A 16843-nucleotide genomic window follows, 5' to 3' on the forward strand; every position below is an offset into this window, starting at 1 on the left:
TAAAGAAGTTTAAGTTTTCTCACGCTTATCCCATGCGGATAGTTCAGCGGGGCTCCTGAAAGTGCTGTAAAACTGAGTTGACTTTAAAACTGTAGTTGGACTGAAATAGTTTTCTGGGTTTGATTTCAGCAAGACTGTTTCATTTTCGACACAGCTGTAAGAGACGATTCAGTCGCTTTCCTCGATTCTCCAAGAAGTAGACGTTCTTATGTGCTTAGCAACCAAACACAGCTTTATCTCAGAGATTTTGTCTTGGAAGGTTTTAGGACTCAAAACGGCAATCTGTGCGACTTGATCTTCTCAGATAAAGAGCAACACGTCTCCATTTCCTTCGTTTAAAGGTGAGCTGTCTTTTTGTTTGTTGCTGAATGAAGATCTGATGTTTTTGTGTGAGATGTTAATGTTGTGGAATTAGTTTTTAATGGCACACCCCGAGTACAGTTAGCTGAAATGTTGTGATGAAAATGACTGAATGTTCTTCACACTGTGAAACTATAATGGTTTAAGTTTAGCGGGATGTGGTGTTTTGCACGCATGCATTAGTTAATATCAGCTGCGTGCCACTCTCGGAGGAATGTCTAAGTAGCGTTAAAAATGCCCCCCCCCCAAAAAAACACCAAATAAAAACAAAACAGTACATGTGGGGAACGTCTCTCTTTCCAGAACTGCGCACAGTTAACGCCCCAGCTGCACGCGGATTTTGCAGTTACTGGCAAATGTCTTGCAAGTTTGTGAGCTGTCGGCCTGTTTACGTTTTAAAGGTACTTAAAACAACTCTTGGAGCAGTTTTAATAAGTAGACAAAAGCTGGGAGCGTTGTCGCGCGAAGATTATCATTGCGAGGCATGGGCGGTGTCATGAAGATAGTGTATGTATCTTGGCAAAGCCCCATAATATGAACTGGTTTATTAACTCAGACGTCGCCATTTCCTTGTGTCTTCATATTTACAATAAAAAACTCACTCCCACGAGGGAGCTCGGGTATAACTGTGTTTTTGGCAGGCCGAGTTATCAACCAACTATTGAATATGAAAATTGATGCGGGCGGCAAGGTGGCGCAGTGATTAGCGCTGTCGCCGCACAGCAAGAAGGTCCTTGTTTCGGTTCCTGGCAGGGGTCCGTTCTTTGTAGTTTGCATGTTCTCCCCGTGTCTGCGTGGGTTACCGGGCCGGGGTCCTTTCTGTGTGTGGAGTTTGCATGTTCTACCCATGTCTGCGTGAGTTTCCGCCGGGAGCTGCGGTTTCCTGCCGCAGTCCAAAGACATGTAAGTCGTGCGAATTGGAGATGTGAATGTGTTTGTCGGTGTCAGCCCTGCGATGGACTGGCGACCCGTCCAGAGTGTTTTCTCGCCTTTCGCCCAATGAGCGCTTGGATAGGTTCGAGCACCCCGCGACCCTAATTAGGTCCAGCGGTTTGGAAAATGAATGAATGAATGAATGAAATGAAAATTGATGCATTTGCTCTGTAAAAACCTAAGACTCCACTTTCTTTCCCTCTCTCGGGACATGGCTTTTGGTTTTGCACTTTGGAGAAGCAATTTGTGGCTTCTCACGTGAGGTGATGAAACTGAATTACCCTCTAATCTCACCCAAAACAGACACAACACCAGGGACACTGACCATTGACCTGCCCACAGCTCCTCCCACAGAAAAACTTACATTCCCCTGGTCCGATGGTCCAGAGGTCAGAATCAACACTGTTATGGTCTGTGAGTGTCCAGGGTTACTGTACTGTGACAACAACCTGTCAGCAGCAGTTGCAGTTGCAGTTGGGCGGGAGACGTGTGGGCAGTGTGATGTGGGAGTTTGAGTTCAGTTGACCATGTGTGAATCACGGTCTGAGTCATGTTGGCAAAACTGTTATTTATAATCTCTCAGCCTCTTGCTCTTCACATGAGAGAGAATCTGAAGGCCTAGTTGTTCTGTCCCCTGTGCTGTGTATCTGAACCTGCCTTTACCCTCTGGAAATAGTCCAGCCTGTATTACCACCCGGGAGAGTGTGCCTCTCATGTGTTACCCTCTCGAGGGAGAGCGTTCCTCCCCTGCACCTGGCTGCAAAGCCTCTGAGTCAGTGTGATGACCTTAATCAATCTCTGAGTTCCACCTTCCTCTACAGTGCTCTGTTGAGACAATGAAGGAACAATCAGAAATTAGGGGTGTCCCAGAATACGAATTTACATAGTCGAATCTGATTCGTCAAGCCCTCCGCATTGTTCGCTTTGGTCGACTACGCATCTCTTTAAGTGTCCAGATCTCCCCTTATCTACGCTAGGCCCTTATCTGTCTCTGTTGGCTTGTGTGGATGTAACTGCTCTCTTTTGGGTGTGTGAGACAGTGGATGTGATCATGAGCAGAGACTGTTTTTGGGAGTTAGGTTTCCCAGAAGGGAAGGGTCATGTGTGTGGGGGGGTGTAGCTCCTGGTTGTTTAAATGGGCGTCACCTGATCTCTGACCAGTCATGGACATGTGCATTCTCCCACTCTTCCTCTGTAGACTTATTCATGCAAAACCTAAACCCAAACCCAAACCCAAACCAGTCCAGAGCACAGGACAGAGAGCCGTGTATCTGTGCTTTCACGTGAATGAGCGTTGACCGACTCTATTGAATGTGTGTGGTAATGTCGGAGCCGGCCAGCGTCGATCGGGGGCTGGTGGGAGTGTCGTCGAGAGACGCGTTCACAGCTGATCCAATATCGTGACTGAATCCAGCGAGGGCGTTTTGCAGTTTCGTGCTGTGGAAAGTTCCGCCAGTAACTCCGACGCTCTCGACGGTTTTAAGAGATTCTCTGATTTTTATTGTTTGACAGAGTTATGGGCACCTTCAGACAGAGAAATATTCTTGAATGATCTCACCATAAACCCCTCAGACATGAGTTTTAAGCATTTTTCACTCACCACACCCCCCCACCCCACTCCCCCCACCACACCCTGTCTGTTTGGCAGGTCTTCCTCTGTCAGCCCAGAGCCTGAAGGTTGGGCCTGTGGTGATTAACTGGTTTATCTTTGTTGGTTAATGTCATAGTGGAGTCTTTGGAGGAGAGAGAGGCAGGTCCCGTGAATCATTTTTCTGTGCTGACAGAGAGACGGAGATGTATAATCTGACTGGGAGAGTGTAATTACTCTTTCAGCTGTCATAGATTGCGGTGGATTAAAGAATATGTTCTACAGCATGGGCCGGAAAACCCTGGATAAGACTCTGCTGTTCCGAAGGATCGGGTTGGTTGGTTTGTTGGGCTGAGGTTCTGAGGTTTGTGAAGTGGACTCTGAATAATGGAGCCTCAATAAGGCCCGTTCCTCTGCACTTAAGTTCTGATCCAAACAGTGACTGTGACGCATTGTCCCCCACAGTTGTTTGACAGAGGACAGACAAATTTCTCAACTCTATATAAACATGCTTCATTAGCACTTGGTCTCGCTGATTTACAGACAACATCGCCAAGAGAGACAGAGAGAGGGAAGCTGTGAGAATGAATGTGACAGTTCAGTGTTTAATGGGAGTTCGTGGCCAAATCTGTTCAGTCAAGATTAGAGATGAAGAGCAAGTGTTCTCTCGCTGTCCCTTTGCTCTTCTCTCAACTTTTAATTACATTTTAATCTGGTAAAATTCACATTAAATCAGATCGGTGCAGTGATTGACACAAATTGAGATTGTTGAAGAAAGAAAAGCATTTGGAGTGTCTGGTGGGACCTTTCCTCTCTCTGTCATGGTTTGGCTTTTGGCGTTTGGCGTTTGGAGGAGAGTGATGTTCGAGCAGCTGTTTCCTAGTTGGGCTTTCTTGTGTAAGAGTTTTTTTGTTTTTTTTTTGTGGGTGGGGGCGGAGGTTGACAAAGATTCTGAGGAATGAAAAGTGACGTGTTAACTCCAGGGGACCTGACACTAACACACGTCACGCCAGTGGAACCAGACCACAGCTCCTCAGGCACAGGGTGATGGGACCAGTGAGTGGCTCATCTGAGATGAATCTCTTACCATCACTGTGCTTTCCTTTTCACCGTGACCATCTGTGCTCTATCTCCCTTTCTCTCCCTCTCTCTCTTTCTCTCCCTCTCTCTTACTCTCTCCCTTTCTCTCCCTCTCTCTTACTCTCTCCCTTTCTCTCCCTCTCTCTTACTCTCTCTCTTTCTATCCCTCTCTCTTACTCTCTCTCTTTCTATCCCTCTCTCTCACTCTCTCTCTTTCTCTCCCTCTCTCTCCCTCTCTCTCTTTCTCTCTCTCTCTCTTACTCTCTCTCTTTCTCTCCCTCTGTCTTACTCTCTCTCTTTCTCTCCCTCTCTCTTACTCTCTCCCTTTCTCTCCCTCTATCTCCCTTTCTCTCCCTCTCTCTTACTCTCTCTCTTTCTCTCCCTCTCTCTTACTCTCTCTCTTTCTCTCCCTCGATCTCCCTCTCTCTCTTTTGTCCCTCTTTCTCTCTTCTCCAGTAAACGTGCTTTTCTTAGAGAAAACAGATGTGACTATCTAAACATGACTGTGTGACGGGTCTGCTGCTGTTATCAGCAGTCTCTCCATCCTGAAATCTCATCTGAGAAGAGAAGGCTTTTCTCAGTTTTGCCTGCTTCAATCTGCATTGAAATAGAGTAACAGGTTTTTTTCATGGTATTAATGACAGTAACTATAACAATAACAGTAACACTATTTTCACACAGCAAAGAGTGAGTTCCGTGCAAGGGGAGTGATTGTTTCTATAAGTGAAAATGTCTTGTGTCTCTGTGTTAATTTTGCTTGTTTTGTTTTTTGTTTCAGAGTGTAGAGTAACATAATAAATTATTATCTCTGCCTCCTATTTCTCAGGTGGGTGAATGCTGACAGGTGGTCTGCCCATGCCTCAGCCATAAGCCTGTCCCGCCTGAGCCGCGCCCTCTCCCCCAGGATGTGTTCCCATAGGAGGCTGCTGTCCTGGAGCTTGCTGTTCACCTGGGCTGTTTTCTCTCAGCTCCATCCGGCCCAGACGCTGCCCACCGTTACTGATCAAGGTGAATTCCCTCCCCACCGATCCCCAAGTCTAGGTGAACTTACACTCTAAGTCTAAAGGCTTTGGACACAGTGAAGGGTGATAGTGTTTGGTGAAGTCAGCTGTGTTGATGGATTAGCTGGGTTTGGTGTTGTGAGTGGTTTAGAGTCTGTTCCTGCGTGAGATGTGATTGGCTGAGACTGTTTGCCTGAATTCTGCTTAAATGGCAGCTCCTTTTCTTTGTGCGGTTGTCAGGCGAGCTTTCTGCTCCTGTCTGCATTTAAATGTGGAGTTAACCGACATTTCTGAAACTCACTGTGCCCCTCTCGCTGCCCATATGTCGCAGCCGTTTAATGCGTTTCTTCTCTGGCCGTTTGTGTGTTTTTCGCGCCATGCATGATCTTCAGAGCGAGAGCACGGTGGTCTCTGAATCAGTCCATCTGATGTGATGATAAGTAAAACATTTCCACACTCAGCCCTCCAGATTCCAGCCCTGCTGATTTCTGGGATCAGGACGGGACAGGAAGTAGCCACGGGGCCCACCCTCATTCTCTGGGAACATTTTTTTTTCTTCATGCAAATTTTGAACTCAGTCCTTCAGTCCTTTTTTTTTTTTTTCTTTTCTAGTTAAACAAGAAAATAGCAGCAGTAACAAAAACATTTCCACTGTCTTCCTCTTTGCTGGTTTGATGATTTTTACAGACAGATGTTTGGGTTTATGATTTTAAAGTAGATGATCAGTGTCTGGTCACTCAGAAGCAGGGAGTTTGTACGTGCAGAGGAGAAGGCAGGAACAGAGCTGTTTGGATCTGTCTAACGCTGCGTTGAGTCAGGCTGTCTGAGCATGTGGGGAGGGGGTGCTCCTCCGCGGCCCCTCCCTCTGCTGTGCTCTGTAAGAGCAGGGTGTTTGGTATCGCTGATGGAAGAGTTACCTGCCTGTTGAACTATAAGTGAACAACCGGAGGCTGAAAAAGGAGATGAAAGAAAACGTCTGGGTCTACACCCTCTTCCTGGAGATCATGCTTCTGGGCGTGGTCTGAATGGGCTCCCACAGAGAGACAGGCCGGAGCAGGAGCCCACCGCACGGGGAGTCAGGGGCCCACCGCACGGGGAGTCAGGGGCCCGAGAAGAAGATCTCTTTTCCTCTCACGATCTGACAGATTTATAACCTTACCCCCTACGCACGCACACACACACACACACACACACACACACACACACATATATATGTATATATACACACACACACATATATGTATGTACACACACACACACACACACACACACACATATATATATATATATATATATATATATATATATATATATATATATATATATATATATATATAATGTATATACACAAACACACACGTATACAAACATACACACACACAGATGTTGTGCTGTCTGTCATGTACACACACACAGATGTAGGCTAATCGGGGCTTATTTGAGTGAACAGAATGTTGAGCTTGATGAAACTGGCTCCCAAGTCCAGTCTTTCCCGTCAGGATACACATGCGTCAGCTCACTGGCTGATTTTGATTTTTTTTTTTTTTTTAAATCAGGAGGTCTGGAATGTGTAGTTACACTGTTTTCTTGGACACACTGTCACAACTCCTGACCATTCGGGACACTTGGAATTTCACTCGGAATTTGAACAAAATCTGCTTCCAATCAGCAAATGCTATGTGATTTCTCTTTTCGGAGAGTTTTCGGAGGGTTTTCAGAGGGTTTTCAGTGGGTTATGCACTGAGCCAGCAAAGCCTGTGAGTTTTTTGCTCTCTGGGTTATGCACTGAGCCAGCAAAGGCACATTCTTCTTCCAATCTCCAATTACAAATGAACATGTGTGATTTTCCATTTTTACAAAGCCTGCTCTTAGAGGGGAAAAAAGATTTAAAAAAAAAAAAAAATGAAAAAGTCATGTGTCATGTAAGTTTACGTCTGTGAAGGAAAATCTCATTTCCTGAGTCATGTATAGATGTGTGTAAATAGAGAGTTTGTGTGGAATTTAAAGCCATGTTGACGGTCTGCACATGCTGGGAAATTAAAAGAAGTTGTCTGTCTCCTCACTTTTGACTGATCTTAACCTGGAGTTGATTTTGACTGATCTTAACCTGGAGTTTATCTTAATCTGGGGTTGATTTTGACTGATGATCTTAATCTGGGGTTGATTTTGACTGATGATCTTAACCTGGAGTTGATTTTGACTGATGATCTTAACCTGGAGTTGATTTTGACTGATGATGTTAACCTGGGGTTGATTTTGACTGATCTTAACCTGGAGTTGATCTTAACCTGGAGTTGATTTTGACTGATCTTAACCTGGAGTTGATTTTGACTGATCTTAACCTGGAGTTGATTTTGAGGGATGACCTTAACCTGGGGTTGATTTTGACTGATGACCTTCTCCTGGAGTTGATTTTGACTGATGACCTCATCCTGGAGTTGATCTTAACCTGAAGTTGATTTTGACTGATCTTAACCTGGAGTTGATTTTGACTGATTATCTTAACCTGGAGTTGATTAGTGATTTTGACTGATTATCTTAACCTGGAGTTGAGTTCCTGCTCAGTGACTGCTCCACTCTAATGAGTGAAAGAAATGTTGTCTGAGGATGACATGCAAATTCATGAAGCGTTCCAGCCATGGTCTAAAGGTTAGAAAACCGGACTTGTGACTGTAGGGTTGCTGGTTCGATTCCCAGGCCCAACATCCATGGCTGTGTGCCCTTGAGCAAGGCACTTAACCCTAATGCTGCCCACTGCTCCTGCGTCTGTTGTGTGTTCACTACTGGTGTGTTGGATGGGTTAAATGCAGAGACAAATTCACTGTTCACAGTGTGTGTGTAGTCACGGAGACATTACTTTAGGTATAACAGGACGAAAACTGCTCTCATATGAGGGTGTAGAAGAGGCACACACAGACTGATCTGAGAACAGGGCCTCAGCCTATACCTCACCTACCTCGTTTTGGATGAGCCTTTGTCAGGACAGAGACAGGGGCATTAGTTTACATTACATTTTTAAGATGACCTTAAGCTGCTGGGTGCTTTAAGTGGGGGTTTGGGAATTGCGGTGTGCTGTGTTTCAGCTCTAACGTTCAAACCCAACAGCAGTAATGAAAAGGAGGGCAGGTGTAACTTTCTCTTTCTTTCTCTGGAACATTCTAATCTCTCACTGTGGATACACTGTCTCTACATGATCCACTGAACTGTTTTGAAAGGAAGAATTCATCTCCTATCATGTTCACTGTGTCTGCTTCATGTTCCTAAGGCTATGGCAGCCTATGGTATTCTAGAGTAACGTTTGCCGGTGGCAAGAGTGTCTTTGGTGATGGTTTTCATGCGTTTGTGTCTTTGGTGATGGTTTTCATGTGTTTGTTTTTGTGGTGTTTATTTGATGTGTTTGTTGGTGTGACGTTTGTTTTGATTTTGTTGGTGTGGTGTTTGTTAGATGTGTTTGTTTGATGTGTTTGTTGCTGTGATGTGTGCCATGTGTTTGTTTCATGTGTTTGTTTGTTTTTGTTGGTGTGGTGTTTGTTAGATGTGTTTGTTTTTGTTGGTGCGGTGTTTGTTAGATGTGTTTGTTGGTGTGATGTGTATGATATGCTTGATGATTTTGTTGGTGTGGTGTTTGTTAGATGTGTTTGTCTGATGTGGTGCGGTGTTTGTTAGATGTGTTTGTCTGATGTGGTGCGGTGTTTCTGGCATCAGTCGTCGCTGGTTTTGGTCATTTGTCTGTTGGACTGTCTGATGCCCGTCGGCTCTCTCAGCCTCACCGTGTGTCTCCAGCTTTCATCACGTGAACATGCAAACCCCAAACTATTCCCTGTCATGTGGAGAGTGTGTGCTGTGTGTGGTGAGGAGAGTGTGTGGAGTGTGTTGTACAGAGAGCTAGTGGAAGACCTGAGATAGGCCGCGTGAAGGAGCACACTGTGGGTCAGAACAGGGAGCGTCTGTGGCTGAAGGAGGGAAGGAGTGACTAGGGGATCCACACTGGCTTTGGCCGTAGGTCTCTCAGTAACCACAGCTCATATTTCCCCCTCACAGATGTGTGTGTGGGAGGCTCTCAAATAGCCTTCCACATAGCACTTCTTCTCCAGGGCTTTGAAGCAGTTTTTGCATAGTTTTGTAGACACTGAAGGGTCCTGACAGGAGAGCACATGTAGTTTTGTGACTAATCGGCACTGTGTCTGGTGTCTGAATGTACCACACCTCCTCAGGTCTAATGCTCCACACCTCCTCAGGTCTAATGCTCCACACCTCCTCAGGTCTAATGCTCCACACCTCTGGGCATGACAGGAACTCTCTCTCTCTCCCCTCCTCTCTCTCACACTCTCTCTCTCTGTCTCTCTCTCTCACGGATTGCTCTCTGCTCTGTGCAGTGTCTTGGATGGGAGCCTGTGGTGACTCAGACCCTGTTTTAGCCAGGAACTCTTCTGGGTGTCAGCGTCACTATGGAAACAGGGAACTCTGAGTGGGCTCTTATGGAGAACCAAGCACTTTTTGTGTTGCACAATCTTAGAGTACTTTTCTTTTACCATTGTACTGATTCCAATGCGATGTATTTTAAAAGGACGCTGTAGTTCTTACCCTGTGTGTTTTCTCTGTGAGGACACTGTCCCTGTGTGTTTTCTCTGTGTGGACACTGTCCCTGTGTGTTTTCTCTGTGAGGACACTGTCCCTGTATCTGTTCTCTGTGTGGACGCTCTCCCTGTGTGTTTTCTCTGTGTGGACACTGTCCCTGTGTGCTCTCTCTGTGTGGACACTATCCCTGTGTGGAGTGTGTGTTTTCTGACAGGTGATGTCCCGTGTGTTTTCTGACAGGTGATGTCCCGTGTGTTGTCTGACAGGTGATAGTGTGTGTTTTCTGACAGATGATGTCCTGTGTGTTGTCTGACAGATGATAGTGTGTGTTTTCTGACAGGTGATGCCCTGTGTGTTTTCTGACAGGTGATGTCCCATGTGTTGTCTGACAGATGATAGTGTGTGTTTTCTGACAGGTGATGTCCTGTGTGTTGTCTGACAGATGATAGTGTGTGTTTTCTGACAGGTGATGCCCTGTGTGTTTTCTGACAGGTGATGTCCTGTGTGTTGTCTGACAGATGATAGTGTGTGTTGTCTGACAGGTGATGCAGTGGCGTCCTCTGAGGACGAAGATGATGATGAGTCCTCCTCTGAGGAGACCAGATTGTCCAGTCAGAAGCTCATGCGTAAGAATTGATCTAAAGATCCTGTCCATCTAGATTCAGAGCCTCTCTCCTCTGTTTCTCTCCTCCTCTGTTTCTCTCTTCCTCTCCCTCTCTCTCTCCTCTGTCTCTCTCTCCTCTGTTTCTCTCTTCCTCTGTTTCTCTCTTCCTCTCCCTCTCTCTCCCTCTCTCTCTCTCTCTCTTCCATTCTTTCTGTTTCTGTCTTCCTCTCCCTCTCTCTCTCTCTCTCTCTCTCTCTCTCTCTCTTCCATTCTTTCTGTTTCTCTCTTCCATTCTTTCTGTTTCTCTCTTCCTCTCCCTCTCTCTCTCTCTCCCGCTCTCTCTCTTCCATTCTTTCTGTTTCTCTCTTTGTCTCTGTCTCTCTCTCTCTCTCTCTTCCATTCTTTCTGTTTCTCTCTTTGTCTCTGTCTCTCTCTCTCTCTCTCTTCCATTCTTTCTGTTTCTCTCTTTGTCTCTGTCTCTGTCTCTCTCTCTCTCTCTCTTCCATTCTTTCTGTTTCTCTCTTTGTCTCTGTCTCTGTCTCTCTCTCTCTCTCTCTCTCTCTCTTCCATTCTTTCTGTTTCTCTCTTTGTCTCTGTCTCTGTCTCTCTCTCTCTCTCTCTCTCTTCCATTCTTTCTGTTTCTCTCTTCCTCTCCCTCTCTCTCTCTCTCTCTCTCTCTCTCTTCCATTCTTTCTGTTTCTCTCTTTGTCTCTGTCTCTCTCTCTCTCTCCCTCTCTCTCTCTTCCATTCTTTCTGTTTCTCTCTTTGTCTCTGTCTCTCTCTCTCTCTCCCTCTCTTTCTCTTCCATTCTTTCTGTTTCTCTCTTCCTCTCCCTCTCCCTCTCTCTCTCTCTCTCTTCCATTCTTTCTGTTTCTCTCTTTGTCTCTGTCTCTCTCTCTCTCTCTCTCTCTCTTCCATTCTTTCTGTTTCTCTCTTTGTCTCTGTCTCTCTCTCTTCCATTCTTTCTGTTTCTCTCTTTGTTTCTGTCTCTCTCTCTTCCATTCTTTCTGATTCTCTCTCTGTCTCTGTCTCTCTCTCTCTCTCTCTCTCTTCAATTCTTTCTGATTCTCTCTTTGTCTCTGTCTCTCTCTCTCTCTTCCATTCTTTCTGTTTCTCTCTCTGTCTCTGTCTCTGTCTCTCTCTCTCTCTCTGTTCCATTCTTTCTGTTTCTCTCTCTGTCTCTCCTGCTCATGCTTGTTTGTCTCTCTTTTCGTAGCGATGGCGCCTAAATGGTCGCAGCCAGAGAAGATGAAGAAGAGGTTGCACGCAGTCCCTGCCAGCAAAACCGTCAAATTCCGCTGCCAGGCCGAGGGCAACCCGACGCCCACTTTACGCTGGCTCAGGAATGGGAAGGAGTTCAAACGGGACCAGCGCATCGGAGGCTTTAAGGTAACCGTCGGTAACGGTCGGTCCAGCGGGCCGGCCGTACGGTCGCTCTGTTATCGCCTCTCGGCATGTGGAGCATCTGGCACCAATCACATGGAGTGACTCACACTTTCACTGAGAGGAGGGAAACTTACACCCCACCAAACAAAGCACCAGTGTCTCCAGTCACCTGACTCCACACACATCTCACAGAGCAGTTGTTATCCCCAACACTGCAGACTGGGCTCCAGTCACGGCTGTGGGGGAGTTTGGACGCGCAAAGCACACAGATACATGCCTGAATCTGTATGGTTAATATATCTGACTAGGTCCCTGATTGGTTGATTTGTGGCATGAGTGATGGTGATTGGATGAGGTTTGAACTCTGCCCTCGTTGCCTCGCAGCGGCGTGATCACATGTGGGCCATTGTGATGGAGTCTGTCGTGCCGTCAGACAAAGGGAACTACACCTGTGTGGTGGAGAACAAGTACGGCAGCATCAACCACACCTACCAGTTAGACGTAGTGGGTAAGTTTGTTTTTTTTCTCCTGATACTGCATTATCACACGTTATCATATAAAAACACACACTCAGCGTGTGGTCATGTACTAACAAGGGATAATGTGGTAGCACAGGATTGTACATAATAATAACAAATAAATAAATAAAGTATCTCTGTGTGTGGTGTGTATGTATGTATGTGTGTGTGTGTGTGTGTGTGTATGTATGTGTATCTGTGTGTGTATATATGTGGTGTGTCTCTGTATGATGTGTATGTGTGTGTGGTGTGTATTTATGTGTCTGTGTGTGTGCATATATGTGGTGTGTTTGTGTCCCGTGTGTGTCTGGTGTGTGTGTGTGTATGTGTATCTGTGTGTGTGTATGTGTATCTGTGTGTGTATATATGTGGTGTGTCTCTGTATGATGTGTCTGTGTGTGTGCGTATATGTGGTGTGTTTGTGTCCCGTGTGTGTCTGGTGTGTGTGTGTGTGTGTGTGTGTTTCAGAGCGTTCCCCGTTCAGACCGATTCTGTACGCTGGTTTGCCAGCGAACCGTACGGCAGTAGTGGGGAGCACAGTGGAGTTTGAGTGTAAAGTCTTCAGCGATCCACAGCCGCACATCCAGTGGCTGAAGCACATCCAGGTCAATGGGAGCAGAGTGGCCCCTGACGGACAGCCCTGGGTCCGCGTCCTTAAGGTGATCAGGAAATGACGGTTTCTCCCGTATACACAGGGCTGACACACACTCGCTCACACCTCAGTGTAAGAGCCATGCAAATGTAGTGGCATATTTTCAGTTGTCTGGAGTTCCTCTTCTCACCCAGCTAAGAGAAACTAATATTGGTGGATTTGGTCATATTGCCCTTCGATAAATTCCTTTTTTAATGTTTTGTGACGAATCCTCCCGTATCATTCTTACATTTCTTTAGTCTCACCTCCTCCTGAGCATCCACACTTTGGGTTTTTTTTTTTTTTTTTTTTTAAGTATTATCGTGTCACGCAGGTCTTCACAGATCTCAGCCTCCTCTCTCTCATTCCCAGCACTCAGGGGTCAATAGCTCCGACGCCCAGGTCCTCACTGTCCACGCAATAACAGAGGCAGAGAATGGGGAGTACGTATGCGAAGTGTGTGATTATATAGATACAGGCCAGTGGGTCGGCCTGGCTGACTCTGCTCCTGCAGGAGGCTGAAGGTAACCCTGCAGACCCCATGGGCGCCTGCCCTCTGCGCTTTTCTCCCTTTCTCTCTACTGCCGTGAAGCCTCGGGCCTCCACCCCCCCCCCCCCCCAACCCCGATTCAGCGTTGCCGTGGAAACTCGTCTTCACTTTCCCTGCCTCTTCCTCACTCTGGGTTTCATCTTTCTTCCAGTTCTCCCAGTTTTGCTGGGTGGGGTCTCCTGCTGGTGAAGGTGGATGGTGACTGGTGTTGTTAGAGAGCTGCTCTGGTCTGGTCTGAGGGGGCGGGGCGGGGCGGGGAACAGGGCGGGGTTTGGTTTGAGGGCGGGAGTAGGTCACTGCTTGGTGTTTGCTGGGTATTCTCTTTCATTGACTGGGTTTGAATCATCCATGTCGGAGTGCAAAACTATGGTCCACTGCTCTCTCTCTCTCTCTCTCTCTCTCCATCTCTCCCCCTCACTCTCTCTCTCCCTCTCCCTCGCCTCTCTCCTCTCTCTCTCTCTCTCTCTCTCTCTCCATCTCTCCCCCTCACTCTCTCTCTCCCTCTCCCTCTCTCTCTCTCCATCTCTCCCCCTCACTCTCTCTCTCCCTCTCCCTCTCTCTCTCTCCCCCTCTCTCTCTCTCTCTCTCTCCCTCTCTCTCTCTCTCTCTCTCTCTCTACCTCTCCCTCTCTCTCTCTCGCTCTCTCTCTTTGTCACTCTCATCCTTTCCTAATTCACGTCTTGGGTCTGTCTCTGTTCCGTTCCAGTCTGCCGGCCTCAACACCACAGACAAAGAGATGGAGGTTCTACAGCTGAAGAACGTGTCTTTTGAGGATGCTGGGGAGTACACTTGTGTGGCGGGAAACTCTATTGGGATGTCCAGACAAACGGCATGGCTAACCGTCGTCAAAGGTATTCCAGCGCTTCCTTTAACTCCTCTTTTGTCCTCTTCTGTCCTCCTCTGTCCTCCTCTGTCCTCTTCTGTCCTCTTCTGTCCTCTTCTGTTTAATAAAGTTAGTCCCTCAGAGCTGTTAACATTTAATAACTAATAAAGTTAGTCTCTCAGAGCTGTTAACATTTAATAACTAATAAAGTTAGTCCCTCAGAGCTGTTAACATTTAATAACTAATAAAGTTAGTCCCTCAGAGCTGTTAACATTTAATAACTAATAAAGTTAGTCTCTCAGAGCTGTTAACATTTAATAACTAATAAAGTTAGTCCCTCAGAGCTGTTAACATTTAATAACTAATAAAGTTAGTCTCTCAGAGCTGTTAACATTTAATAACTAATAAAGTTAGTCCCTCAGAGCTGTTAACATTTAATAACTAATAAAGTTAGTCCCTCAGAGCTGTTAACATTTAATAACTAATAAAGTTAGTCCCTCAGAGCTGTTAACATTTAATAACTAATAAAGTTAGTCCCTCAGAGCTGTTAACATTTAATAGCTAATAAAGTTAGTCCCTCAGAGCTGTTAACATTTAATAACTAATAAAGTTAGTCTCTCAGAGCTGTGAATGTTTATTAGCTATGACAGTTAGTCTCTCAGGTCTAGGTCTGGGTCCATATGTGACCCTGGTGACTGTCTGTTTGTTTCTGTCTGGTCTGTATCGTCCTCTATCCTAGTTCTCTCTTTTCTCTCTCTGTATGTTTTAATGAACACTGTCAGTGTAAACCATGCCACCGTAAAACATAGCCATGTCTTTTTGCCAAAGGTTTTAATCACTAGATCTACTTTTGTTTCATTTTATAAATGCAACTCATTAGTTAATTATTAAACCTTAAAGGTGAAGAGTTCAGGTTGATGGACCAGAGTAGATTTTGGAGAGTTTGTGCTGCTGGTCTTTAAAAGAGGGTGGTTTGGTCTGTCACGTCATGCCGGTGGAGAGTGTGGGGCGAAATCCAGTGGCTCAGAGAGGTCGTGATACACACACACACACACACACACACACACACACACAGCCACACACACACACACACACACACACACACACACACACACACACACAGCCACAATGCTCATTCAAACCCTCTGCTCTGTGCCTGGAGTGTATAATGAACTGATTGAAATACACTGTGTGTGTGTGTGTGTGTGTGTGCGTGTGTGTGTGTGCGTGTTTGTCCATGAGCTTGTGATGCTAACTGTGGCCAACTGGCCTTTCCTCTATGGCCAGCCATGCCCCCCACAGCCGTGCCCAGTCAGACCTACCTGGAGGTTGGCATCTACTGCGTGGGCTTCATCCTCATCTCCCTCATGGTGGGCATCGCCACGATTTTCAAGATTCACAAATCTTCTAAGAAGAGCGAGTTTGACGGACAGATGGCGGTCCATAAGTTAGCCAAGAGCATCCCCCTCCACAGACAGGTAACAGGAAGTAGATAGTGGGTTTGGTACAACATTCACTCGCAGCCTTTTAACAGTGCCTTTCAAATTATGCCTTTTACACTCTGCAGAAGTGACACACACACGACTTACACTGGCCAGCGAATCCCATCCATTCCAAACAGCATTCTCTGTTTATTTCCTCTGCTCTGTGGCTCTGGTGATGACCTGGACACGCCTCTGTTTACAGGTGTCCGTCGATTCCGGCTCCTCTCTGAACTCGGGAGCGATGCTCGTGCGACCCTTTCGCCTGTCGTCCAGCGGCACGCCCGTGCTGTCTGGGGTGTCTGAGTACGAGTTCCCCCAGGACCCCCGCTGGGAGCTGCCCCGAGACAGGTGAGGAGACAGGTGCCTCCTCCCCGTTCAGAGAAGCGGCGTTGGTCTGTGGCGCGGGCCCTCTCTGGGTGGTAAGGTCTCACAGCTGGGTGTGGAGTGTCATAATGGTTTCCTTCCTGTGCGTTGGGCAGGCTGGTACTGGGAAAGCCACTGGGAGAGGGCTGTTTCGGCCAGGTTGTGATGGGTGAAGCCTTAGGTCTGGACAAAGACAAACCCCACAAAGTGACTGAAGTTGCAGTGAAGATGCTGAAATGTGAGTTTAATCATTTTTATCTTATGTGTTCGTTGAGTGTCTGTATTGTGTTTTTGTGTGTTAGTTGAGTGTATGGTGTTGGTGTTAGTTGAGTGTCTGTGTGGTTTTTCTGTGTCTTAGTTGAATGTCTGTGTGGTGTTTTTTGGTGGTGGCTGAGTGTCTGTGTGGTGTTTGTGTGTGTGTGTTAGTTGATTGTCTGTGTGGTGTTTTTCGGTGTTAGCTGAGTGTCTGTGTTGTCTTTCTGTGTGTTAGTTGAGTGTCTGTGTGATGTTTGTATGTGTGTTAGTTGATTGTCTGTGTGGTGTTTTTCGGTGTTAGCTGAGTGTCTGTGTGATGTTTGTGTGTTGAGTTTCTGTGTGGTGTTTTTTGGTGGTGGCTGAGTGTCTGTGTGGTGTTTGTGTGTGTGTGTTAGTTGATTGTCTGTGTGGTGTTTTTCGGTGTTAGCTGAGTGTCTGTGTGGTGTGTTTTGGCACCAGCTGACGCGACAGAGAAGGACCTGTCTGACCTGATCTCTGAGATGGAGATGATGAAGATCATTGGGAAGCACAGAAACATTATAAACCTGCTGGGGGCCTGCACTCAGGACGGTAAGCGACAAACCCAGTCTCTGCCTGGCTTTGCATGTCTGTGTAGGACTGAGAGCAGAGAGGAACTCTGAGAGCACATGGTTTTTGGGCAGTGAGACAGCAGATGTTTTGTGTCAGTG

The 16843-nt window shown here is 46.5% G+C and overlaps 1 protein-coding gene across 1 annotated transcript in view; it reads left to right on the forward strand.

The window, feature by feature from the left end:
• fgfr1b (fibroblast growth factor receptor 1b) overlaps positions 1-16843 on the forward strand; it is a 22629-nt gene continuing 5786 nt past the window's right edge. Inside the window, exons 1-11 of the mRNA XM_030767242.1 lie at positions 1-341; positions 4788-4969; positions 10083-10166; positions 11361-11533; positions 11915-12038; positions 12517-12707; positions 13936-14080; positions 15340-15530; positions 15739-15884; positions 16016-16137; positions 16614-16724. Of these exons, the coding sequence (XP_030623102.1) occupies positions 4867-4969; positions 10083-10166; positions 11361-11533; positions 11915-12038; positions 12517-12707; positions 13936-14080; positions 15340-15530; positions 15739-15884; positions 16016-16137; positions 16614-16724 (1390 nt within the window). The 5' untranslated portion in view covers positions 1-341; positions 4788-4866. The remainder of the gene's footprint in view (positions 342-4787; positions 4970-10082; positions 10167-11360; positions 11534-11914; positions 12039-12516; positions 12708-13935; positions 14081-15339; positions 15531-15738; positions 15885-16015; positions 16138-16613; positions 16725-16843) is intronic.

The sequence above is a fragment of the Chanos chanos genome, chromosome 3, assembly GCF_902362185.1.
Source record: "Chanos chanos chromosome 3, fChaCha1.1, whole genome shotgun sequence".
Taxonomy (NCBI): Eukaryota; Metazoa; Chordata; class Actinopteri; order Gonorynchiformes; family Chanidae; genus Chanos; species Chanos chanos.